Source organism: Mobula birostris, chromosome 1 (genome assembly GCF_030028105.1).
Source record: "Mobula birostris isolate sMobBir1 chromosome 1, sMobBir1.hap1, whole genome shotgun sequence".
Lineage (NCBI taxonomy): Eukaryota > Metazoa > Chordata > Chondrichthyes > Myliobatiformes > Myliobatidae > Mobula > Mobula birostris.
In genome coordinates, this window is record NC_092370.1 from 8,899,263 (window position 1) to 8,924,840 (window position 25,578).

Consider the following 25,578-nt stretch of genomic DNA (forward strand, 5'->3'; position numbering starts at 1 on the left):
TGCGCCCGCAGTTACGGGTCTCGGCTCGGGACCGCGCACGGAGAGTAGAGGAGGAGGAGGTCAATCCTGGGCTCTCGGTAGATCAGCGGATGCTCCGCTCCAGTGAGTGTCACCGTTCACCGCTTACCGCTTTTCTTTTTGAAGGGAAGCCCTTAATTCCGTTTGTAATTAAACTTTGAATACTGACAATTTACTTTCCTCCCATCAGAATGGCGGTAGTTTGACAGCGGTTACAGGCTTGTCCGGTTACAGCTCGGATTAACTCTGAGGTAAAAGAAATAGATATATTTAGGACTGAGGCAGTGAACAGCTCCCTTGACGATGTTTTATAACCCGTCCCTAAGGGTTGGAGTTTCAAACCGGCCGCTGGATCACGATCGGCTCTAGTTTTTAACCGTCCATATTCTCGCTCGCCAGAGAAGGGAGAAATACGGTGCACATTAAATCGAGCAAGGACACGTTTGATTTGCAATAAGATCAGTCCGAACGTTCATTTTGTTTGCTTGGGGGGGAGGGAGGAATAGATGAATGCACGGGGTGTTTTTGAAGAAAATGAATTTTTTTTCTCGTTTTGCGAGTAATGTTTTCATGCAGCTATCGAATTGAGACACACCCCCTCCTCTCCCCTCAGCCAAGTTTCGAAAACTCCCCATTTAATTTGAACCAACTTCTAAGCTCCAATTGCATAAGTTTAATTGCGGGTTCGATTTCGTCGCCTAAGAGCCATTTGGACAGGTACACCGATGATGAACCTACGGAGGAGGGCTCGGTCCAGATTCAGGTCGATGGGACTAGGCAGATTCAGCACGGACTAGATGGTCCGATTGGCCCGTTTCTGTGTGGTCGTGTGCCATGACTCTAACTTTCAATTAAACAATAAACACACGGAAAGGTAGTTAACTGGCATCTGAGAAGTGTCTATATACTGTATATGGGATGTCATTGGTGGCCAGCCAACAGTTGAGTCCATTCACAGCGACTGTCTGACAAGCAGCGATATTTCTTTTGGTGGTAGGCGTTTTCCATTGGTCATTTTTTTATGTGTGCTTTGCTTAAACTGGGCACTATTCTAACATTTTACTTGGTCTACTTCAGAAAGTGTTTTTGAAAATATAACGTCATTTAAATGTGAAATTTGGTGATGTAATTTACAAACTTTTATTTACAGGGAGAGAAAAAGCCACTTTAAACCAATTAGTGAATGTCAGTTTTAAAACTCTGAATATCAATAAAACATTATCTTCAACCAACTGTGGTATTTTACAAAATTACAGATATCATATTATTTCCAAGTCACCTTTATTTGTTTAGAAGCAAAGGCTTATTAGCAGATTTCAGATTTCTGCATCTTGTTGTTCTGAAGCAAGCAAGGTCACTTATGTGCAGGAAATGCATGCAGTGTGTTTGTGTGTATGTGTGTGTGGGTGAACTGCTGTCATGTGACTTTTTTTCAATCCTATTTGGTGAAGCAGCTTGACTTATTTTTGCTTTTGCTTTCTGTTTGGTGATGATTTTGACTGCAAGCGTTGATTGACAGATGCATGGCAGAAACCCCCATTCTGCTCCTCACAAGATATGTGTAATGGATAGCAATCTCTTGGCCCAGCAGGATACAGGGACCATGCATGCTGTAATTGGTCAGGTATGGAGTCAGTCATTTCTCAACTCCTCTCTTATTTTTCCATGGGGTATAGCTGCTTGATTCATATAATTCATATTTACAATATCTTTCTTCTACAGTCTGGCCCGTAGCAATTTAACTGAGAAATCCAACATTATAATCTGAGAATTAATGTTTGGAACTATTTTTTTTTCTTTAGTCTCTGTTTACTGGTTAATATGAATTCATCATGTTCCAGTTCTCCTGTTATTTATAAATGGTATACCATCTGAGGTGGTGTGGAGTCTCGGATTTGGATACATTGGTGGGTGATTTATAGTTTTACGCTAACGTTTTGCTATTTTACCCTGCCTTCCATATTTTACCTCTAATCTAAATGAGGTGTGACCTCAGTAAATGCAATAATTTTTGTTTGTACAGAAGCCAGTGTGCAAATTAAAAAAAACTACTACAGTCCAAAAGGTCCAGGTGGTCTGGTGCGTCTAATGTAATACAGCAGAGTAGCTTTAATAAACAGCTCTATTTACTCCCTCAAGCCACCAAGATAAACTGGTCTAAGGCTGCTGTGATGAAATGCCAGAAGAATATTTCTCAAAGGCCTCACATGCTGGGCTTTAGAGGCATTTCGTCTTTGTCTGCTGGATACCAGATGGGTCACTAGTGCTTTTTGTGTTGTTTGTATTCTGAGTAGTTCTACAATTCGTGTCTTTTGCTTTTAAGCACAATCATCCAGAAAGCAATCCCAGGCTTGTAATCTTCTTGTTTATCTGCATAGAATCACAGGATCTGGTGGAATTATGCTCTTCTGGGTAAGGAACGTTGGTTAAGAACAGCCTGTGTAAAGTAAGCATTTTCTAAGAATATTTTGGTGAAATTGTAAAAAAAAAATTTGCAAAATACATTTGATTCAAGACAAATATGTCACTATTTAATTTTATCCACCAGTGGTACAAAGAGCAGCCGTGTAGATGTATAAAATTTCTGTGAAGGATGTTACTTGAAAGCATCTCAGTCTGTTAGAAAATTGATACAGTAGAGCTTTAGTTGTGATTGAAATGCATGCTTGACCACTAGAATAGCCTTAGACGGTTTAATGAGCAAACATACAGTCCACAGAAAATATAATTGTTTTGAAGATTCTTTTCGATATTGGTCCTCAAAAGTGAGTACTTTGCCTTCGAACAGGATTAGTTCTGGTCTGTGCATAAAATAATTCAAATGTTTACTGTCTGTAATAGATTTGTTCTAAGCATTCATGTTTGTTAGACATACTTTTTAATGTTTTTTTTATTTTATGTGATATATTTTCTATTATTAACTTGAATTACATAGAGCTAAATTGTTGATGCATTGCAACAATAGACCTGGGAATATTTGTTAATTGTAAAATAGCATATTTTAAAACTTTGCCGTATAACAGAAGTACAATGTGCCCATTTTCCACAGAGTTCGTCTGATTGTCGTAACTCTCTGTTCTCGTAAATAAGTGGATTATAAAAAGCTTTATCATTTAATTGGTTTAAATTTCACTGATCTAGCAGATAAATAAAATCAGTTTTTCACTCAAGTCTTCTAACACTAAATGCTGAGCATAAGAAAGTTACTTAAAATTCTTTCATAAGTAAATGTTAATGGGCATTGGTAAAAGCAACAGAAAAATATCTATTAATTTGAACATTGTGCAGCCAAATTGTCAGTCTTGTAATGGATCAGAGCTGACTTGAAAATTTGTACCAGACTTCATTGCAGTTGCTCGATTCAGCTGGCTTTATTTTGTAAGTTGTCAAAATCACATCATAACATTCAAAGTGTACATCCATTTATTAAAATTGAAAATTTAGTATTTGATAGTACTCAGCAATCTTTAGCCAAAGAAGGTGAATGCTAGATTATCTAATCTCAGAATATATATCTCTGCAATGGTCATATTTGTTGAAAGAGATACCACGAGCTTTTATGTAGATATAAAGCCATATTGTTATTAAATGAATTGTAGCACGTGTGTGTGTGTGTGTGTGTGTGTGTGTGTGGGTGTGTGTATGTATGTGTGAGTGTGTATTTGTGCTTTGTATGTCTGCACATATATCTGTGTTGATTCTGTCTTGTTAATTCTTTTCTCTTCCCCTATATATATTTCCCATGTTCATTGTCCATTACAAAAAATAGTCAAATTATTTAAAAAAAGCAATGTTCTACACTATATGAAAAGTCCTCTAGTCATTGGGTGTTCAGCACAATTTTTATTTTGGAAAATTCTACAAGTACAAATAGTTCGTTATTTAATATTATTGTTTAGAAATGTGGAATTCAATTTGATTTATTCAGAAAGTGTGGATCTATCATTATTCATTGTCCCTAACATCTTTTGGCAATAAGGTTCTAATTTTAATTTATGAAATAGATGTTCACTGAAGGTTGAAAAAATATAATATTGCATAATTTTAAGATATTTTAGTGGTTTATGTCATTATGATAAACCCTGCAGCTAAATTAAAAAGTTGGTTATTTTATCAAAACATCCATGAACACCTTGTTTTGATATAATTTTTCTTTTAAGAGGTTTAATCTGTTTCAAACTCCTTATTTGACGCAAGACTTTAGAATACCTGCATCATAATTAGAGAGTACTGTAGGTGAAAAAGTTGCTTCATTAAGAATAAGAGCATTTTGCATCTTGTTTGCACTGTTAGATATTTATCATTGCATTGTTATGACAAATTGTTATTCATCATTGTTATTAATTATCAGGTTTAATATCACCATCACATATCATGAAATTTGTTGTTTTGTGGCAGCAGTATAGTGCAATACGTGATAATTGAAAGATTTAAACAAAATCAGTTGCATTAGTGGATGATATGAGGTGGGGAAATACTAAAAAAATTTAGTTCAATTCCACAAATAAATTTTTCCAACTGAAATACTTCAGGGCTTCCTAAAGAAAAATGTTTACAGTCACCAGAGGATTAGTGTGTTTTAATCTGTCGCTATGTAGAAACAGACTCTGTGAAAAAAGATCCTATTCTTTCCAGAGCTCTCTTAATTTGTAAGAAGCAATCTTTACTTTTCCACTGTTGAAGCAATCTTACTAAAATCTGATGACCATTTTATTGCTAACAGCTTTTTAAATTGCTCACTTAGTTTTAGACTGAAATAATCCTTATTAAAATAGGTTTATGTTGTAAGTTCAATCACAGTTAGAGTTCCAAAAATACATGGTTGCCAATCATTGTGTAATGTTCAAATATTTACAGATCAATATTTAATATTTGATCTATATCGTAATGTGCTGATATGCATTATAAATTTGGTGTTCTGGGCTTGCTTTTTTCACAATATGAGTGAAGCCAGATGCTCTGAATGACAGGTACGTTCAGCAGTGTTACTGTCCTCCTGCTTCTGTCTCAGCTGAGGCAGGCAGGTTACAGCGTCCAGTCACCCTTCTCACACTGCTCTCCCCTGGGCACACTCCAGCCATGCTGTCATGATCCCGAGGCCTGAGGGCTCGGACTAGCTGTGCATTTGTATGTTTCCTGCCTAGGAAAAAGCAAAATACTGCTCCACTTGTTAAATGAAGAGCAGGAAGAACAAAAGTGTGGTGACTTGAAGCTGAGACACTCTGAGCGTATGAGAAACACCCATGACAGGGATGCGAGTTTGAGTTGTGGGGGTTGCCAAGGGGAGGAACTGCAGGACAATTCCTGTATTAGTCTGCAGAATGGCCATATTTGTAATATTAACCCCAAAGATCAAAAAGCTTTAAAGCATTTATACACACAAGTAACAAGCTATTAAAAATAACTCACCTGGGTTTCAGGAACATGGAAATTATTTTGTTTTGAGATATTTATTAACCATATTTGAAGCATATAGTATTACAATTTTACACAATATATACGTTTTCATATATATCACATGGCAGTGCTTCATTTGACTGGTTTACTAAATTGTTTGGGGGGGGTTTTGCTTTTAATTCAGTGATGAGATTTCCTCTACATTTCTTGTTGCATATATTTTTGTTTCCTAATTTGCCGAGGTCTAAAATTGACCAATTGTGAATTGACCAATCCTAAAATTGGAAAGCAATAGTAATCCTAATGTACACTTAGTACATTTAAACAATGTGGGGAAATAGAAATATATTTTGCTTAATGCTGCAGGTAAAAATATGTCTATGAACTGATATTTTCCATTAATAAGACCATAATCATTGCCGTATCGTTAAATAAAATATGTTTTAAGTTTTTAGTTTTATTTTACAACGATCTTGTAATTCTTCTGACACTGTCACTGAAAGTTTTAACGGTCGTTTAGTTTCTTTAGTCAGTATTTAAAACAATAATGAGAACCTGTGGTAGAATTCATTTAAATGTTTAGGAGGAAAATATCCTATATGGTTTCTTCAAGAAATCAAACAAAGAAAGAAATGAAAGAACTCAAAGAAAGTTATTGGAATGTATTTTAAAAGGCGGTAATTTATTGGTTGGTTTCATTTGTTAAACTTAAGTCAAAAGCGTTGCATGTTTTCACCACGTGCTAAAAATCGTATGTATCTGTAGAATGGGCAGTAAATAATCCCACTGTCTGGAGTATTTTGGTCCATTTTACTCCTATTGGTGAGTTATCGTTGACTTATCAGATCATCTCACTATCTTTCAAATCCAAGTTCTTAATCTTTTCCTTTACACACAAATTTTTCTGATTTTAAAGATGTTTTTTATCTGTAAGATCTGACATTATCACATTATTCAGTTGAGATTGTTCTTCATTTTGGCCTACTCTGAGAAAGCTGTGAGTGTATTTCATTGTTTGTTTGGAAGCCCAGTTCCTTTCACCCATGAAGTGGATTTGACTGGGTGCCTAGTGAGCTGAGTTTGGTAAGGCAGGATTAGTCAGAAGCCCCAGCATTAGAAAATTCTTTATAAAGAAAGTGGTCTTGCGCATGTACCTTCGAATGAAATTGTTGTGAATCTGAAAGAGGAGTGCCTATCTTTTTGCCATCATGGATCCCTTTACACACTGAGGAGCATAAAATCTTCACTGTAAATAAGTGTAAAACTGAAGTGACTGCTGCTATCCCTGAGTGGCAAAAGCCGATGTTACGAAATGTGAAAGACACACAGAAGGGCTCTCTGACGCTTTCTTTATTGGCTTTATTTAAAAAGCCATATAATATGAAACAGACCTTACGAGCAACACTGCAGCAACCCACCTATTTAATACCAGCCTCATCAAAGGACAATATACACTGGCCAATTAACCTACTAACCAGTGCCTCCTTAGAATGTGGGAGGAAATGGGAGCAACTAGAGGAAGTCCAGGCATTCGCAGGGAGGATATACAATAAACTCCTTACAGGCAGCATCGGAATTGAACTCTGGATTCTGGAATGCTACCAGCTGTAATAGCCATGCTGCTGTGGTGTACAAAGATGTTGTAGAAGGATTAGGAATGTTTCCTCAAAAAGAAAACATTATTATTGGGGAAAAAGTCACTCTGTAATAAAAGCAGTCTTGTAGAATCCAGAGAGCATTTAAGTTCATGTCTGCAGACCTTCCATGGTGTAGGCTGTAGACATAGGTAGAAGAACTGTCTGCTGTCAAAACTATGGATGTTTTAAGATGTATGTTTGTTGAACAGGGGTACTTACAGGACAGTTCTGGGCATAAATTAGCAGACAATCTGCAACAATTCTGCTAGGTTTAAATACTGTGAAGCCAGATGACAACATGAGATTGCATTTTTGTTTACTAATGTACATTAGTGGAAAAATACATCAATGCACGTAAATAATTTCAGTTGCTGTGATACTAAGTTCTCCGAAGTGTTGCACGTCATTGGCAAATGGTTGAAAAATAAAACTTTGGATATTTTAAGTATTTTAAGAAGGTTATAAAATTATATGAACTTAAAACACCTCATTAAATATCCAAATAATGAAATCACTGCAGATCAACAAAAACAATTGTGAACTACTGAAATATCTATGCCTTTAGGCAGAATTGTTAGAATGGAAAGGATTGAAGTCGTGACTATCAATCACATCCAGCAGCATTGGCAATGTTGATTGGTTGATGGACATCAGCATTCTGTGCCTGGATTAGCTCCTGGTGGCTGTTAAATGTTGCACCATAGCAACCATTAGTGTTTGTGGATGGCCAGGAGATCTGTGGGCATTCAAATTTGAGGGCATAGATTGTGATTCCTGATTCTGACCACTTTCCTCAAGTCCAGCCAGGGATTACTGACAGGTCTGAGTCGCTCTCCCTTCTTTTCCTCTTCTGATGAGGGGTTTCGGCCTGAAACATCAACTATTTGTTCCCCTCCATAGATGCTGCCCGACCTTCTCAGTCCCTCAAGTCCTCTGTGTAGGTCTGGGAACTGTTCCTTTTTCCATTGTGCTAATGTTTGCTTTTACTGAAAATATGAAGTCAAAGTGGAATTTTGTCTTTAGTAATGGAAAGATTAGATCTGATTCTTTTATGTGTGGAAGACCTTAAGCTGAATGCTGGATAAGGGTGTACGGTATGGGGTTTAGTTTAGTAAAAGTATCATATGCATTTTGCAATTCAAGAAACTACCTGCTTAGAATGTTTAGTAAGTAGTAAGATCTGTATGTTATGGTAGTTTATTAGGAGCAGTAACAGTTACTATTCTGCTTGCATTGTATGTTATTGGGCTTCTGTTATATAACAACCCTAAGGCATAGGAACAGGGTTAGGCCATTCAACCCATCAAGTCTTCTCTGCTATTCCAGCATGGCTGATTTACATACCATCTCAACCCCATTCTCTTTTCTTTCTCCACAGTCTTTGATGCCCTGACTAATCAAGAACCTATCAAACTCTGCTTTAAGTACAGAGTCACAGTCATAGAAAAGCACAGAAACAGGCCATTTGGCCCATCTAGTCTGTGCCGAACCATTTAAACTGCCTACTACCATCGATCTGCTCCAGGACCGTAGCCCTTCATACCCCTACTATCCATGTACCTGCCTGTGGCAATGAATTCCACAGATTCACTACCCTCTAGCTTAAGAAATTCCTCCTCATCTCTGATCTAAATGGACTTCCCTCTATTCTGAAGCTGTGCCCTCTGGTCAAGACTCACCCACTGTAGGAAACATCCTCGCTACGTCCTGTCTATCTCTGTTGTTCGATACTCGACAGGAGGATGGGAAATTGAGCGATCAGGTACTTGGCAGCGTATAGTGAGACTGTGAGGAAGGACAGGCAGATGATAGGGCAGAATTGCAGTCAGGATGAGCTGCAATGTAACAAGGGGTCAAAATCATAAAAGATGACAAATACGGAACTTGAAGGTATTATATTTGAATGCACGCAGTATATGGAATAAGGTAGATGATGTGGATATCAATGAGTTGTGGCTGAAAGAAGATTATGGTTAGGAGCTTAACATCCAAGGATACGCATTGTATTGAAAGGACAGGCAGGTAGGCCTTTGTTGGTAAAAAAAAAATTAAATCAAATCCTTAAAAAGAGGTGACATGGATCAGAAGTTACTGAATCGTTGTGGGTAGAATTGAGGAACTACAATGGTAAAAGGACACTGATGGAAGTTATATACAGGACTCCGAACATTAGCGAAGATATGGGTACAAATTACATTAGGAGATAGAAAATGCATGTCAAAGGGGCAATGTTACAATAGTTACAAGGGATTTCAATATGCGGGTAGATTGGGAAAATCAGGTTGGTGCTGAATCCCAAGAGAGAGAATTTGTAAAATGCCCGTGAGATGGCTTTTTAGAGCAGCTTTGGATTGAGCCTGCTAGGGGATCAGCTGTTCTGGATCATGTATTGTGTAATGAACTAGATTTGACGAGGGAGCTTAAGGTAAAAGAGCCCTTAAGAGGCTCTGATCATAATATGATAGAATTCATCCAGCAATTTGAGAGGGAGAAGCTAAAGTCAGATGTATCAGTATCACATTGGAGTCAAGGGAATTACAGGGGCATGTGAGAGGAGCTGGTCAAACTTGTTTGGAAGGGGACACGCAGCAATGGATGGAGTTTTTGGGAGCAATACAGAAGGTGTAGGACAGATATATCCCAAAGAAGAGGAAGTATTCTACAGGAAAGATGTAACTGTAGCCTACAGGGGAAGTCAAAACCAACATAAAAGCAAAAGTGAGGGCATATAACAGAGTAGAAATTAGTGGGAAAATGGAGGGTTAGGAAGCTTTCAAAAAATCATCTGAAATGCCTGAAAGTGGATGAATAACCTGGACCAGATGGACTACACCCCAGGGCTCTGAAAGAAGTAGCTAAAGAAATTGTGGAGACATTGGTATTGATCTTCCAAGTATCACTAGATTCTGGCATGGTTCCGGAGGATTGGAACATTGCAAATATCACTTCACTCTTCAAGAAGGGAGGGAGGCAGGCAGAAGAGAGGAAATTATAAGTCAGCTAGCCTGACCACAGTAGCTGAGAAGATATTGGAGTCAGTTTCTAAGGATGAGGTTTCTGGATACTTGAAGGCACTTGCTAAAATTGGTCAAAGTCAGCTTGGTTTCCTTAAGGGAAAATCTCACCTGACAAATCTGTTGGAATTCTTTGAGGAAATGACAAGCAGGACAGACAAAGGAGAGGCAGTGAATTTTGTGCACTTGGATTTTCAGAAGGCCGTCATGAGGCACACGTGAGGCTGCTTAGCAAGATAAGAGCCCATGGTATTACGTGAAGGATACAAGCATGTATAGAGCATTGGCTGATTGGCAGGAGCCAATCAGTGGGATTCCCAAAGAGTGGGAATAAAGGGAACCTTTTTGGATTGGATGCCGGTGACAAGTGGTGTTCCACATGGGTCAGTGTTGAGATCACGGCTTTTTACATTTGAATTGAATTGACTTCATTACTTACATCCTTCATATACATAATGAGTAAAAGTCTTTACGTTACGTCTCCATTCAAATGTCAAATGTGCAATTTATAGTAATTTATAATATATAGTATGTGCAACAAGACAGTCAGTATAGCATAGAAATACAATTGTATCAGCGTGAATTAATCAGTCTGATGGCCTGGCGGAAGAAGCTGTCCTGGAGCCTGTTGGTCCTGGCTTTTATGCTGCAGTACTGTTTCCCAGATGGTAGCAGCTGGAACAGTTTGAGGTTAGGGTGACTCAGGTCTCTAATGATCCTTCGGGCCCTTTTTACACACCTGTCTTTGTAAATGTCCTGAATAGTGGAAAGTTCACATCTACAGATGCGCTGGGCTGTCCGCACCACTCTCTGCAGAGTCCTGCGATTGAGAGAAGTACAGTTCCCAATTTACCACAAGGCATAGAGAGGAGTAATCAATTATCATCATACTCGTGTATACAACTAAACAAAACATTGTCTCTCTGGGGCCAAGGTGCAAAACACGTTACATACAATCATACACAGCACGTATAGTTGCGATCCAGCACATACACTTACAAAATGTTTATTTATTGAGATACAGCGTGGAATAGGCTCTTCGAATCGTGCCACACAGTAATCCCCCGATTTAACCCTAACCTAATCACAGGACAATTTATTATGACCAATTAACCTACCAACTGGTACGTCTGTGGACTGTGGGAGGAAACCAGATCACCCAGAGGAAACCCACATGGTCACTGGGAGAACATACAAACTCCTTACAGGCCAAGGTGGGAATTGAACCTGAGTTGCCAGTACTGTAAAGCGTTGTGCTAATCACTACGTTACAGAGCTGCCCCTAGTGCAGGAATCTGAGTAGCATAGCCCGAAATTTACAGGTTGAAGTAAAACGTGAGGTGCATGTCCATGTAAGGCAGTATAATGTCACTGTCAGTATTAAAATAAAATAAGCAGTCGTATAAATATGTGAAACAGCAGCAGTAAAGGATGAAAATTCACCAGTGCAGGATGAGAGTGTATCTGCGAGAGGGGTTGGGGGTTACAGGGCATTCATGCAGGGTGTATATGTGTGCTGGGTGGCGGCAGGGTGTTTAAAAAGTGTAAAGATTGCAGAGTATTTAGAAGTCAGTCTCAAGTTTCTTTCATCACTGTAATTCTTTAATGTCCCAATGCTCAAGTAAGGAATGGTTAATTATTTTTGCTCTGTTGTTGCCGGAATGTGTGGTAACACTTGTGGGCTATCCCCAGCATATGACTTAATTATTTACTTTTTATTTATTATTATTATTATTATTATTATTTGTCTGTTTTTTTGTATTTGCTGTCTTTGTCTTTTGCACAACAATTGTTTGTCCATCTTTGGGTGTAGCTTTTCATTGATTCTGTCATGTTTCTTTGTATCTACGGTGAATAACTGCAAGAAAATGAATCTCAGGGCAGTACATGTATATCGCTAGGGTACCTAAGACTTCTGCACAGTACTGTAGTAATTTTATGTATTGCAGTGTACTGCTGCCACAGAAAAAAATATCATGACATATAGTATGTGAGTGATGATAAACCTGATTCTGATATGGGTCTCTATTGTGGACTGAGAGTGGGAAGGGGGCAGGGAGAGGGAATCATGGTTGGGAAAAGGGGAAGGGAGAGGGGAAGGAGGGGGAAGTATCAGAGAGACATTCTGTAGTGATCAATAAACCAATTGTTTGGAATCAAATGACCTTGCCTGGTGTCTCGGGGCTGGATGCACCTGCCCCACCTCTCCAGCACTCCTTCTCTGCCACCTGCCCCACACCCCTCCCGCGGTACTCCACCCTCGCCGTTCCCAACATCCTTTGCTCCCACCGTATTTACAAACTCGCTCTCTGCTCCACGTTGGCAAGTACAGTACTGTGCAAAAGTTGTAGGTGGCCTAGCTATATACAGTGGTATGCAAAAGTTTGGGCACCCCTGGTCAACATTTCTGCTACTGTGAATAGCTAAGCGAGTAAAAGATGAACTGATTTACAAAGGGCATAAAGTTAAAGATGATATATTTCTTTAATATTTTAAGCAAGAAAACTTCTTTATTTCCATCTTTTACAGTTTCAAAACAACAAAAAAGGAAAAGGGCCCGAAGCAAAAGTTTGGGCACTCTGGATGTAACACCCCCTTTGGCAAGTAGCACAGCTTGTAAACGCTTTTTGTAGCCAGCTAAGAGTCTTTCAGTTCTTGTTTGGGGGATTTTCACCCATTCTTCCTTGCAACAGGCTTCTAGTTCTGTGAGATTCTTGGGCCGTCTTGCATGCACTGCTCTTTTGAGGTCTATCCACAGATTCTCGATGGTGTTTAAGTCAGGGGACTGTGAGGGCCATGGCAAAATCTTCAGCTTGCGCCTCTTGAGGTAGTCCATTGTGGATTCTGAGGTGTGTTTAGGACCATTATCCTGTGTAGAAGCCATCCTCTTTTCATCTTCGGCTTTTTTACAGACGGTGTGATGTTTGCTTCCAGAATTTGCAGATATTTAATTGAATTCATTCTTCCCTCTACCATTAAATGTTCCCTGTGCCACTGGCTGCAACACAAGCCCAAAGCATGATCAATCCACCTCCGTGCTTAACAGTTGGAGAGAGGTTCCTTCCATGAAATTCTGCACCCTTTTTTCCCCAAACATACCTTTGCTCATTGCGGCCAAATAGTTCTATCCAAAAGGTTCAAAGGAACATCTAAACAAACCTGATGCACTTTGGAAACAAGTCCTGTGGACTGATGAAGTTAAAATAGAACTTTTTGGCCGCAATGTGGCTAAAAGTGACTTGTGGTGTTCTGCAACAGTCAGTGTTGGGGCCACTTCTTTTTATGCTGTATATCGATGATTTAGATCAGGGGTGGCCAACCTTTTACATTCCACGCATGAGTTCAGATGCGCCATACAACTCTTGTACCCCCATTCAATTCTTGTAAAAATATGTTAATATAGAATTCGTGCGTGAAAAAATCACACCTGAACTCGTGCGTGAAAAAATTGATACATGGAATGTAAAAGGTTGGCTACTCCTGATTTAGGTGATAGAATAGATAGCTTTGTTGCCAAGTTTGCAGATGGTACAAAGATTGGTGGGGCAGCAGGTGGTGTTGAGGAAGTAGAGAGGCTGCAGAAGGACTTAGACAGATTAGGAGAATGGGCAAGAAAGCGCCAAATGAAATACAATGTTGGAAAACGCATGGTCATGCACTTTGTTAGAAGAAATATATGTGCAGACTATTTTCTAAATGGAGAGAAAATCCAAAAATGTGTGATGCAAAGGGACTTGGCAGTCCTTGTGCAGAACACCCTAAAGGTTAACTTGCAGGTTAACCTCCTAGGGGAATGGCATTGTGTGTGGGTCCATGGTGCAGAAGGGAAAGGGAAAAGAGGGGAGTGGTAGAGATAGGAGACTCAATAGTCAGAGGAACAAACAGAAGGTTCAGTGGACATGAACGGGACACCCGGATGGTATATTGCCTGCCAGGTGCCAGGGTCAGGGATGTCTAGGATAATGTCCACAGCATTTTGGAGGGGGAGGGAGAACAGCGGCATGTCTTGGTAGATATTGGTACCAATGACATAGGAAGGAAAAGCGAAGAGGTCCTGATGAGAGAATTTGGACAGCTAGACAGAAAGCTGAGAAGCAGGACCTCCAGGTTAGTAATTACTGGATTGCTTCCTGTGCCATGCGCCAGTGAGGGTAGAAAAAAGATGATTTGGCAGATAAGTGCATAGCTGAGAAGCTGGTGCAGGGGGTAGGGCTTTAAGTTCTTGGATCATTGGGATCTCTTCTGGGGGTGGCCATCATTGAATTGTGGCTGAAGGAGAGTTGTAGTTGGGAGTTGAATATCCAAGGTTACATGTTATATCAGAGAGATAGGAAGTTAGGCAGAGGGGGTGGTGTGGCTCTGTTGGTAAAGAATGGCATCCAGTCAGTAGAAAGATGTGACATAGGATCAGAAGATGTTGAATCCTTGCGGGTTGAGTTAAGAAACTGCAAGGGTAAAAGGACCCTGATGGCAGATATATAGAGGCCTCCAAACAGTGGGTGGGATGTGGACAACAGATTATAACAGGAAATAGAAAAACCGTTTAAAAGAACAATGTTATGATGGTCATGGGAGATTTCAACATACATGTCAATTGGGAAAACTAGGTTGGTAATGGATCTTAAGAGAGTGGATTTGTTGAATGCCTACAAAAGGCTATTTAGAGCAATTTGTCATTGAGCCTACTAGGGGATCAGCTACATTGGAACAGGTGTTATGTCATAAACTGGAGGCAATTCGGGAGCTTAAAGTAAAGGAACCCTTAGGCATCAATGATCACAATATGATTGAGTTCAACTTGATATTTGATAGGGAGAAAGTAAAGTCTGATGTAGCAATATTTCAGTGGAGTAAAGGAAATTACAGTGGTATGAGAGAGGAGTTGGCCAAAGTAAATTGGAAGGAGCTGCTGGCAGGGATGACAGCAGAGCAACAATGGTGTGAGTTTCGAGGAAGAAATGAAGAAAGTGCAGGATAGATGTATTCCAAAAACAAAGAAATACTCACCTGGCAAAATAGTACAACTGGGGTAACAAGGGAAGTCAAAGCTAATGTAAAAACAAAAGAGAGGATATACAACAAAGCAAAAATTAGCAGGAAGAAAGAGCATTAGGAAAGGCATTACAGAAAGCAACTAAAAGAATCATTAGGAGGGAAAAGATGAAATATGAAAGCAAGGTAGCAAACAATATCAAGGAGCATAGAAAAAAGCTTTTCAAGTATATAAAAAAAATAAAGAGAGAAGAGAGTGGATATAGGACCACTAGAAAATGAGACTGGAGAAATAATAACGGAGGACAAGGAGATGGCAGATGAACTAAATGAGTATTTTGCATCAGTCTTCACTGTGGAAGACACTAGCAGTGTGCCAGATGTTGTAGGGTGTGGGGGAAGAGAAGTGAGTGCAGTTACTATTACAAGAGAGAAGGTGCTTAAGAAGCTGTAAGACCTAAAGGTACATAAGTCACCTGGACCGGATGAACTGCACCCTAGGGTCCTGAAAGAGGTAGCAATAAAGATTGTGGAGGCATTAGTAATGGTCTTTCAAAAATCATTGGACTCTGGCATGGTTCCTGAGGACAGGAAAATTGCAAATGTCACTTCACTCTTCAAGAAAGGAGGGAGGCAGCAGAAAGTAAATTATAGACCAGTTAGCCTGGCCTCAGTGGTTGGGAAGATGCTGGAGTCAATTGTTAAGGATGAGGTTATGGAGTACTTGGTGACACAGGACAAGATAGTACCATGCCAACATGGTTTCCTTAAAGGAAAATCTTGCTTGACAATCCTGTTGGAATTCTTTGAGGAGATTACACGTAGGGTAGATAAAGAGGGTGCAGTGGATGTTGTATTTTTGGACTTTCAGAAGGCCTTTGACAAGGTACCACACATGATGCTGCTTACCAAGTTAAGAACCCAAGGTATTACAGGAAAGTTACTGGCATGGTTAGAACATTGACTGATTGGTAGGAGACAGTGAGTGGGAATAAAAGGATCCTTGTCTGGTTGGCTGCCAGTGACTAGTGGTGTTCCGCAGGGGTTGGTTTTGGGACCACTTCTTTTTATGCTGTATATCAATGATTTAGATGATGGAATAGATGGCTTTATTGCCAAGTTTGCAGATGAGATGAAGATAGGCGGAGGGGCAGGTATTGTTGAGGAAACAGGTAGGATGCAGAAGGACTTAGAGAGATTTGGAAAATGGGCAAGAAAATGCAATGTTGGAAAATGCATAGTCGTACACTGTGGTAGAAGAAATAAATGTGCAGGCTATTTTCTAAATGGGGAGAAAATCCAAAAATCTGAGATGCAAATGAACTTGGGAGTCCTTGTGCAGACCACCCTGAAGGTTAATTTGCAAGTTAAGTCGGTGATGAAGGCAAATGCAATGTTAGCATTCTTTTCAAGAGGCCTAGAATACAAGTGCAGGGATGTGATGCTGAGTCTTTATAAGGCATTGGTGAGGCCTCACCTTGAGTATTGTGAACAGTTTTGGGCTCCTCATCTAAGAAAAGATGTGTTGGCATTGGAGAGGGTTCAGAAGAGGTTCACAAGGATGATTTCGGGAATGAAGGGGTTATGTGAGGAACTTTTTATGGTTCTGGACCTGTACTCACTGGAGGATGAGGAGGGATCTCGCTGAAACCTTTTGAACGTTGGAAGGCCTGGACAGAGTAGACGTGGAAAAATGTTTCCCATGGTGGGAGAGTCTGGGACAAGAGGGCACAGCCTCAGGATAGATGGGTGTTCATTTAAAACAGAGATGTGGAGAAATTACTTTAGCCAAGGGGTGGTGAATTTGTGGAATTTGCTACCACAGGCAGCTGTGGAAGCCAAGTCGTTGGGTGTACTTAAGGTGGAGATTTATAGGTTCTTGATTGGCCATTGCATCAAAGGTTAAGGGGAGAAGGCCGGGGAGTGGGGCTGAGGAGGGGAGAAAGAAAGGATCAGCCATGATTGAATGGCAGAGCAGCTCGATGGGCTAAATAGCCTCATTCTGCCCCTATGTCTTCTGGTCTTTTGGACTAAGATGACTTTAATTTTGTAAATGTTTATATGCGTGATCTCAGATGTGCGAATGTACAGTACTGTGCTGAAGTTTTTGGCACATGTATATAGCTAGGATGCCTCGGATTTTGCACAGTACCATATCACTTGTTTGAGTTTAACTTATTTTGCAGCATTATTAAGCATGTTGAACTTGAATATGCACAATTCTTTTTAAGATAATTCAATGGTCAGATCATGCTGGATCCGGTCCATTGCCTGGGGACTCTGCACATGTGTGTTTACTGGGACTGGATGTGGAGAGTCTACCTCAATGACCGCCTCTACTCTCAAGTGGGGTCACATGGAAATAAGGCCTGAGATGACATAGTTAAAGTCAAAATCAAAGTAATTTTCTTATCAAAGTACGAAGTGATCACTATGCCCCTGGAATATCCTGCTCTTGAAATCCCAGGAGTAGTTAACCTTTGATTTTGTTCAAAGCTTCCATTCATAAGTATTTTAAAATCTATTAAAAATTATGTAAACCATTTTACATTATTGTCCCTTCCTGATGAAGGGTCTCAGCCTGAAACATCGACAGTTCATTTCCCTCCATAGATGCTGCCTGGCCTGCTGAGTTTCTCCAGCATTGTGTGTGTGTTGCGATTACTTTTTTTTTAATTGGATAAAAACACTTAGAAATAATTATATTGTTAAAGTGATGGAAAATAATAATTAATAGATATCTTTTCTGAGTGCCTCCTCATCTTCAGGTCTGGAATCTCAATTGGGATCAATTGGATTTTAGATTCTGTACCGGATCTGACTTGGAATGGGATGCTGATGGTGATTTCCCCAGTGTAATGTTGGGAAATCCCAGTAAAACGTACTATAGAAAGCATTCCGCCTGGATGCATCACAGCTTGGTGTGGCAGCCTCTCTACACATGATTGCGGGAAATTGCAGAGAGTGGTGGTCACGGTTCAGCATATCACGGGAAGCTGCTTTCCCCCTATGTCTGTGCATCTCGCTGCCTCAGTAAAGCAGTCCGCATAATCAAAGACCCCACCCATCCCAGACATTCCTCCTTCTCCCCTCTCCCATCGGGCAGAAGATACATCATGCTCAGGGACTGCTTTTATCCACTGTTACCAGTGTCTTGAATAGATCTCTGGAACAGTGAGATGGATTCTTAGCCTCAGAATTTAACTCATTATGATCCTGGCTTCTTCCCCCCTCCCTTCCAGTCCTGTTGAAGGGTCTTGACCTGAAGCATTGAATGTTACTCCTCTCTGGTGATGCAGAGATCCTTCAGCATTTTGTGTGTGCTATCGTTCTGATTTTCGACTTTATCACTTACCCGCACTGCACTTTCTCAGTAACTTCTACACTTCAGTCTGCATTGTTTTGCCTCAGCCTAGCTCAATAAGATCTGTGTAAAGATCTTATCTGCCTAAACGGGATGCAAGACAAGCTTTTCACTGTATCTCGGCACATGTGACAATAATAAACCATCATCAAGACCTGGCCTTGATGCTGGACAGAGTCCAATGCAGCAAACATTAAATCCCTGACTCACAATGTGTGTGTGTAACCTTGGGATTTAATTCCATCTGAATTTCTGAATGAGAGTTGTTCTGTTTGCAAACAGCCAGTTAGATTTCACCCACTGTCTCACCAGTCACCTTTCTCTTTGATGCACTAGGTTACTATATTTTACCAAACATAAATCTCTGTTCTACACATAATTTGAAGTAGTCTTATTTATTCATCACTCAATGGAAAAGAAGTGGTGAGAGTGTGGTTTCTGACCTGCTGCAGTTCTGAAGCCGGAGCAATTTGAACTTTCAAAATTGTAACCCTTCACTTCTTACTAAGTCACCTTTTTCACAAACTCCAAGATTGGTCTGTTCTGATGCTGTGCCCTCTGGTCCTAGACTCCCCCAGCATAGGAAACATCCTCCCAACATCCACTCCGTTGAATATCTCACAATATTCATTAGGTTTCAATGAGATCCCCCTCTTTCTTTTAACCTCCAGTGAGTACAGGCTCAAAACCATCAAATGCGCCTCATACTTTAACCCTTCCCTTCCCAGGATCATTCTTGACAACATCCTCTGGACTCTCTCCAATGCCACCAGATCCTTGCTTAGATGTGGAGCCCAAAGCTGCTCAGAATACTCATATGTGGTCTGACTAATTCTTTATAAAGCTTCAGCATTACAGCCTTGCTTTCATATTCTGGTCCTCTTGAAATGAATGTTAATCTGGACATCTGTGAATTTTTGGGAGGTCAAAATTTGTATGTTCCTGTCAGGATTAAAAAGGCAAAGGAACCTTGGTTCTCAAGGGATATTGGAACTCTGATAAAGAAGAAAAGAGAGATGTATGACATGTATAGGAAACAGGGAGCAAATAAGGTGCTTGAGGAGTATAAAAAGTTCAAAAAAATACTTAAGAAAGAAATCAGGAGGGCTAAAAAAAGTCATGAGGTTTCTTTGGCAGTCAAGGTGAAGGATAATCCAAAGAGCTTCGACATGTATATTAAGAGCAAAAGGATAGTAAGGGATAAAATTGGTTCTCTTGAAGAGCAGAGTGGTCAGTTATGTACGGAACCAAAAGAAATGGGGGAGATTTTAAATGGGTTTTTTGCATCTGTATTTACTAAGGAAACTGGCATGGAGTCTATGGAAATAAGGCAAACAAGTAGTGAGGTCATGGAACCTATACAGATTGAAGAGGAGGAGGTGCTTGCTATCTTGAGGCAAATCAGAGTAGATAAATCCCCAGGACCTGACAGGATATCTTAAAGGAGACTAGTGTTGAAATTGCAGGGGCCCTGGCAGATATATTTAAAATGTCGGTGTCTACGGGTGAGGTGCCGAAGGATTGGGGGATAGCTTATGTTATTCCATTGTTTGAAAAAGGCTCTAAAAGTAATCTGGGAAATTATAGGCTGGTAAGTTTGACGTCGGTAGTAGGTAAATTATTGGAAGGAGTACTAAGAGATAGGATCTACAAGTATTTGGATACCTGGGGACTTATTAGGGAGAGTCAACATTGCTTTGTGTGTGGTAGGTCATATTTAACAAATCTATTAGAGTTTTTCGAGGAGGTTACCTGGAAAATGGATGAAGGGAAGGCAGTGGATGTTATCTACAAGGACCTCAGTAAGACCTTTTGACAAGGTTCCGCATGGGAGGTCAGTTAGGAAGATTCAGTTGCTAGGTATACATGGAGAGGTGGTAAATTGGATTAGACATTGGCTCAATGGAAGAAGCCAGACAGTGGTAGCGGAGGATTGCTTCTCTGAGTGGAGGCCTGTGACTAGTGGTGTGCCACAGGGATCAGTGCTGGGTCCATTGTTATTTGTCATCTATATCAATGATCTGGATGATAACGTGGTAAGTTGGATCAGCAAATTTGCTGATGATACAAAGATTGGAGGTGTAGTGGACAGTGAGGAAGGTTTTCAAAGCTTGCAGAGGGATTTGGACCAGCTGGAAAAATGGGCTGAAAAATGGCAGATGGAGTTTAATACAGACAAGTGTGAGGTATTGCACTTTGGAAGGACAAACCAAGGTAGAACATACAAGGTAAATGGTAGGGCACTGAGGAGTGCAGTAAAACAGAGGGATCTGGGAATACAGATACAAAATTCCCTAAAAGTGGCGTCACAGGTAGATAGGGTCGTAAAGAGAGCTTTTGGTACATTGGCCTTTATAATCGAAGTATTGAGTATAAGAGTTGGAATGTTATGGTGAGGTTGTATAAGGCATTGGTGAGGCCAAGTTTGGAGTATTGATAGCTATATTGATAGGAAAGGAATGGAGGGTTATGGGCTAAGTGCAGGTTGGTGGGACTAGGTGAGAGTAAGTGTTCAGCACGGACTAGGAGGGCCAAGATGGCCTGTTTCCGTGCTGTAATTGTTATATGGTTATATGTTATGTGGTTATGAAATTATGATGGGTGTAGATAGAGTGAATGCAAGCAGGCTTTTTCCACTGAGGCTAGGGGAGAAAAAAAAACAGAGGACGTGGGTTAAGGGTGAGGGGGGAAAAGTTTAAAGGGAACATTAGGAGGAGCTTCTTCACACAGAGAGTGGTGGGAGTGTGGAATGAGCTGCCAGATGAAGCGGTAAATGCAGGCTCACTTTTAACATTTAAGAAAACCTTGGACAGGTACATGGATGAGAGGTGTATGGAAGGATATGGTCCAGGTGCAGTCAGTGGGACTAGGCAGAAAAATGGTTCATCACAGCCGAGAAGGGCCAAAAGGCCTGTTTCTGTCCTGTAATGTTCTATGGTCAAATGAAAGGAAAAAGTTCCAAGTTGATGGTAGGCCCTTTAATAGCACTGAAGTACAGAGGGATCTTGGGGTTCATTGAAAATGGCGGTGTAAGTGAATAAAGTGGTAAAGAAAGCATATGGCATGCTTGCCTTCATTGTCCTGTCTTCTTTTGATCTGCCTATATGAATTGTTTTAAATGTTAAACACAAGAGATTTTACACACAAAATGCTCGAAGAACTCAGCAGATCAGGTAACATCTGTGGATACGAACAAATAGCTGATGTTTCAGGCCGAAACCTTCATCGGGACTGGAAAGGAAGGGAGAAGATGTGAGAATAAAAAGGTGGGGTGAGGGGCAAGGTGGACTATCTGGAAGGTGATAAATAAAGCCAGGCAGATGGGAAAGGTAAAGCGCTGGAGAGAAAGGAGAGGAGAGTGGACCAAGGGTGAAGGGGAAGAGGAAGAGTACAGGGGGAAGGTGAGGCAGAGTGGGGAATAGAAGAAGGTGGCAGAGGTGGGGGATTTACCGGAAGGAGAAATCAATATTCATACTGTCAGGTTGGAGGCTACCTAGGGGGAATATAAAGTGTTGCCTCCTCCACCCTGAGAGTGGCCTCATCTTGGCAAAAGAGGAGGCCAGGGACCGACATGTCGGCACAGGAATACTTTAAATATTACATTCTTTGATCTGGTGTTAATTTTGATTTGTTTGGATTCCTGAGACCAACCTAGATAGTCTTTATGATATTTAAGGTGCCATTCAAATGTAAGTCTTTGATGTTGTGAATGTATCTTTTAGTGTGGCACTGAGCAGCATAACTCCAGAAATCTCAAAGTTAATTTTTTGTCCAAATTACTGATTCACTAAAGGTTTGCACTGCCATTCCACTTCTTGGAGAAAGGATTCAACACATCTCATCTACATCGAAACTAGTGGAGTGCATCAGCTGTGTTATCAGCAGAGCAGAGGCTAGCACAACGCTTTATAGTACCAGTGACCCGGGTTCAATTCCTGCCACTGTCTGTAAAGAGTTTGCACGTTCTCCCTGGGTGCTCTGGTTTCCTCTCGCAATCCAAAGGCGTACCGGTTGGTAGGTTATTAGTTCCTTGTAAATTGTCCCATGATTAGGCTAGGATTAAGTTGGGTGATTGCTGGGCAGAGTGTGGCTCAAACGGCCAGAAGGGCTGTTCCACGCTGAATCTCAATAAGTAAATAAAAATAAATCTTTCTTAAAGACCCGGGGGGTGCTGGGGGCAGCCTACAAGCATTGCCAGGCATCCTCGTGCCAACATAGCATTCCCACAATACCCAGCAGAACAACGCAGAACACAACAAGCAACCAAATAACAACAGCAAAACAAGCCCCGTTCCTCCCTCCCACCCTCGCACATACATACCAGAACCTACTCAATATTCCACGTGTAGTCAAGCCAGAGTTTTATAGAGCTGTCCTCTAAGCCTAGGACAGGCCACCTTCGGCCTCCAGCAGACTCCGACTCGAGTTCGATTTCCCTAGTGGACTGGCAGAGGGCTGCAGTCAATGGGCCTCCACATCTGGACTTGCAATTCAACCCTTGGGCCTTGCTCCTCAGCATTGACCACACCAGGACCTGCTGATCCCTGAACACTTCGTTCTGTGATATCTTTCCCACTTCCTCCCCAGTCCTGATGAAGAGCCTCAGCCCAAAGTGTGGAAGTGTTTATTTCTCTCCACAGATGCTGCCTGAGCTGCTGAGTTCTTCCAGCATTTTGTGTGAGTTGCTCTGGATTTCCAGCATCTGCAGATTTTCTCATGTTGATGACTGTGCGGTCTCTTCGAGGGATGCCTACCCTGAAGAATTTTATACCTTCTCTTTGATGGGAGTTCAGTGAGACGCTCTCTCAGCGGATCAGTCTGCGATCTTCCACCAGCTCGTACCCCTCTCCTCGGGCCTCCCCACCTTCTTATTCTGGACAACATTTAACTTGCTCCAAGATCGATCTAACCCTTCCCTACCACATAGCATTCCATTTTCCTTTCATCTAAGCTCTTCGAAAAGTGTCTCTTACATGCCCCTAATGTATCTGCCTCCACCACCAGCCCTGGCACCCCTGAACTTCTGCTTTAAATATACCCAATGACTCGGCCTCCACTGTTGTCTGTGGTGATGAATTCCACAGATTCACCGCCCTCTGGCTAGAGAAATTCCTGCTCATCTCTATTCTAATGGACATCCCCTACTCTGAGGCTGCACTCTCCAATCCTAGACTTTCCCACGCTTGGAAACATCCTCTACATATCTACCTTATCTAGGGCATTTAGTATTCCACCGTCTCGACTTCACCGCACCTTGTCCCCATTCCAACCTCACTCCTTCCGAACGCTCTGCTCTCCACTCCCTCCGCACTAATCCTAACCTTATTATTAAACCCGCCGATAAGGGGGGTGCTGTTGTAGTCTGGCGTACTGACCTCTACCTTGCCGAGGCACAGCGACAACTCGCGGATACCTCCTCTTATTTACCCCTCGATCGTGACCCCACTAAGGAGCACCAGGCCATTGTCTCCCACACCATCACCGACTTTATCCGCTCAGAGGATCTCCCATCCACTGCTACCAACCTTATAGTTCCCACACCCCGCACTTCCCGTTTCTACCTCCTACCCAAGATCCACAAACCTGCCTGTCCTGGCTGACCTATTGTCTCAACTTGCTCCTGCCCCACCGAACTCAGCTCTGCAAACCTCGACACTGTTTTATCACCCCTTGTTCAATCCCTTCCGACCTATGTTCGTGACACTTCTCACGCTCTGAAACTTTTTGATGATTTTAAGTTCCCTGGCCCCCACCGCTTTATTTTCACCATGGATGTCCAGTCCTTATATACTTCCATCCCCCATCAGGAAGGTCTTAAAGCTCTACGCTTCTTTTTGGATTCCAGACCTAATCAGTTCCCCTCTACCAACACTCTGCTCCGTCTAGCGGAATTAGTCCTTACTCTTAATAATTTCTCCTTCGGCTCCTCCCACTTCCTCCAAACTAAAGGTGTAGCTATGGGCACCCGTATGGGTCCTAGCTATGCCTGCCTTTTTGTTGGGTTTGTGGAACAATCTATGTTCCGTGCCTATTCTGGTATCTGTCCCCCACTTTTCCTTCGCTACATCGACGACTGCATTGGCGCTGCTTCCTGCACGCATGCAGAACTTGTTGACTTTATTAACTTTGCCTCCAACTTTCACCCTGCCCTCAAGTTTACCTGGTCCATTTCCGACACCTCCCTCCCCTTTCCAGATCTTTCTGTCTCTGTTTCTGGAGACAGCTTATCCACTGATGTCTACTATAAGCCTACTGACTCTCACAGCTATCTGGACTATTCCTCTTCTCACCCTGTCTCTTGCAAAAACGCCATCCCCTTCTCGCAATTCCTCCATCTCCGCCGCATCTGCTCTCAGGATGAGGCTTTTCATTCTAGAACGAGGGAGATGTCTTCCTTTTTTAAAGAAAGGGGCTTCCCTTCCTCCACTATCAACTCTGCTCTTAAACGCATCTCCCCCATTTCATGTACATCTGCTCTCACTCCATCCTCTCGCCACCCCACTAGGAATAGGGTTCCCCTGGTCCTCACCTACCACCCCACCAGCCTCCGGGTCCAACATATTATTCTCCGTAACTTCCGCCACCTCCAACGGGATCCCACCACTAAGCACATCTTTCCCTCCCCCCCCCTCTGCATTCCGCAGGGATCACTCCCTACACAACTCCCTTGTCCATTCGTCCCCCCCATCCCTCCCCACTGACCTCCCTCCTGGCACTTATCTGTGTAAGCGGAACAAGTGCTACACATGCCCTTACACTTCCTCCCTTACCACCATTCAGGGCCTCAAACAGTCCTTCCAGGTGAGGCAACACTTCACCTGTGAGTCGACTGGGGTGATATACTGCATCCGGTGCTCCCGATGTGGCCTTTTATATATTGGCGAGACCCGACGCAGACTGGGAGACCGCTTTGCTGAACATCTACGCTCTGTCCGCCAGAGAAAGCAGGATCTCCCAGTGGCCACACATTTTAATTCCACATCCCATTCCCATTCTGACATGTCTATCCACGGCCTCCTCTTCTGTAAAGATGAAGCCACACTCAAGTTGGAGGAACAATACCTTATATTCCATCTGGGTAGCCTCCAACCTGATGGCATGAACATCGACTTCTCTAACTTCCGCTAGGCCCCACCTCCCCCTCGTACCCCATCTG

The 25,578-nt window shown here is 41.6% G+C and overlaps 1 protein-coding gene across 1 annotated transcript in view; it reads left to right on the plus strand.

Annotated features, from left to right (window-relative positions):
- The first annotated feature begins 1,537 nt into the window (after positions 1-1,537).
- Positions 1,538-25,578, plus strand: part of pou6f2 (POU class 6 homeobox 2) — a 688,493-nt gene continuing 664,452 nt past the window's right edge. The window contains exon 1 of the mRNA XM_072239558.1: positions 1,538-1,642. Within this exon, the coding sequence (XP_072095659.1) occupies positions 1,538-1,642 (105 nt within the window). The remainder of the gene's footprint in view (positions 1,643-25,578) is intronic.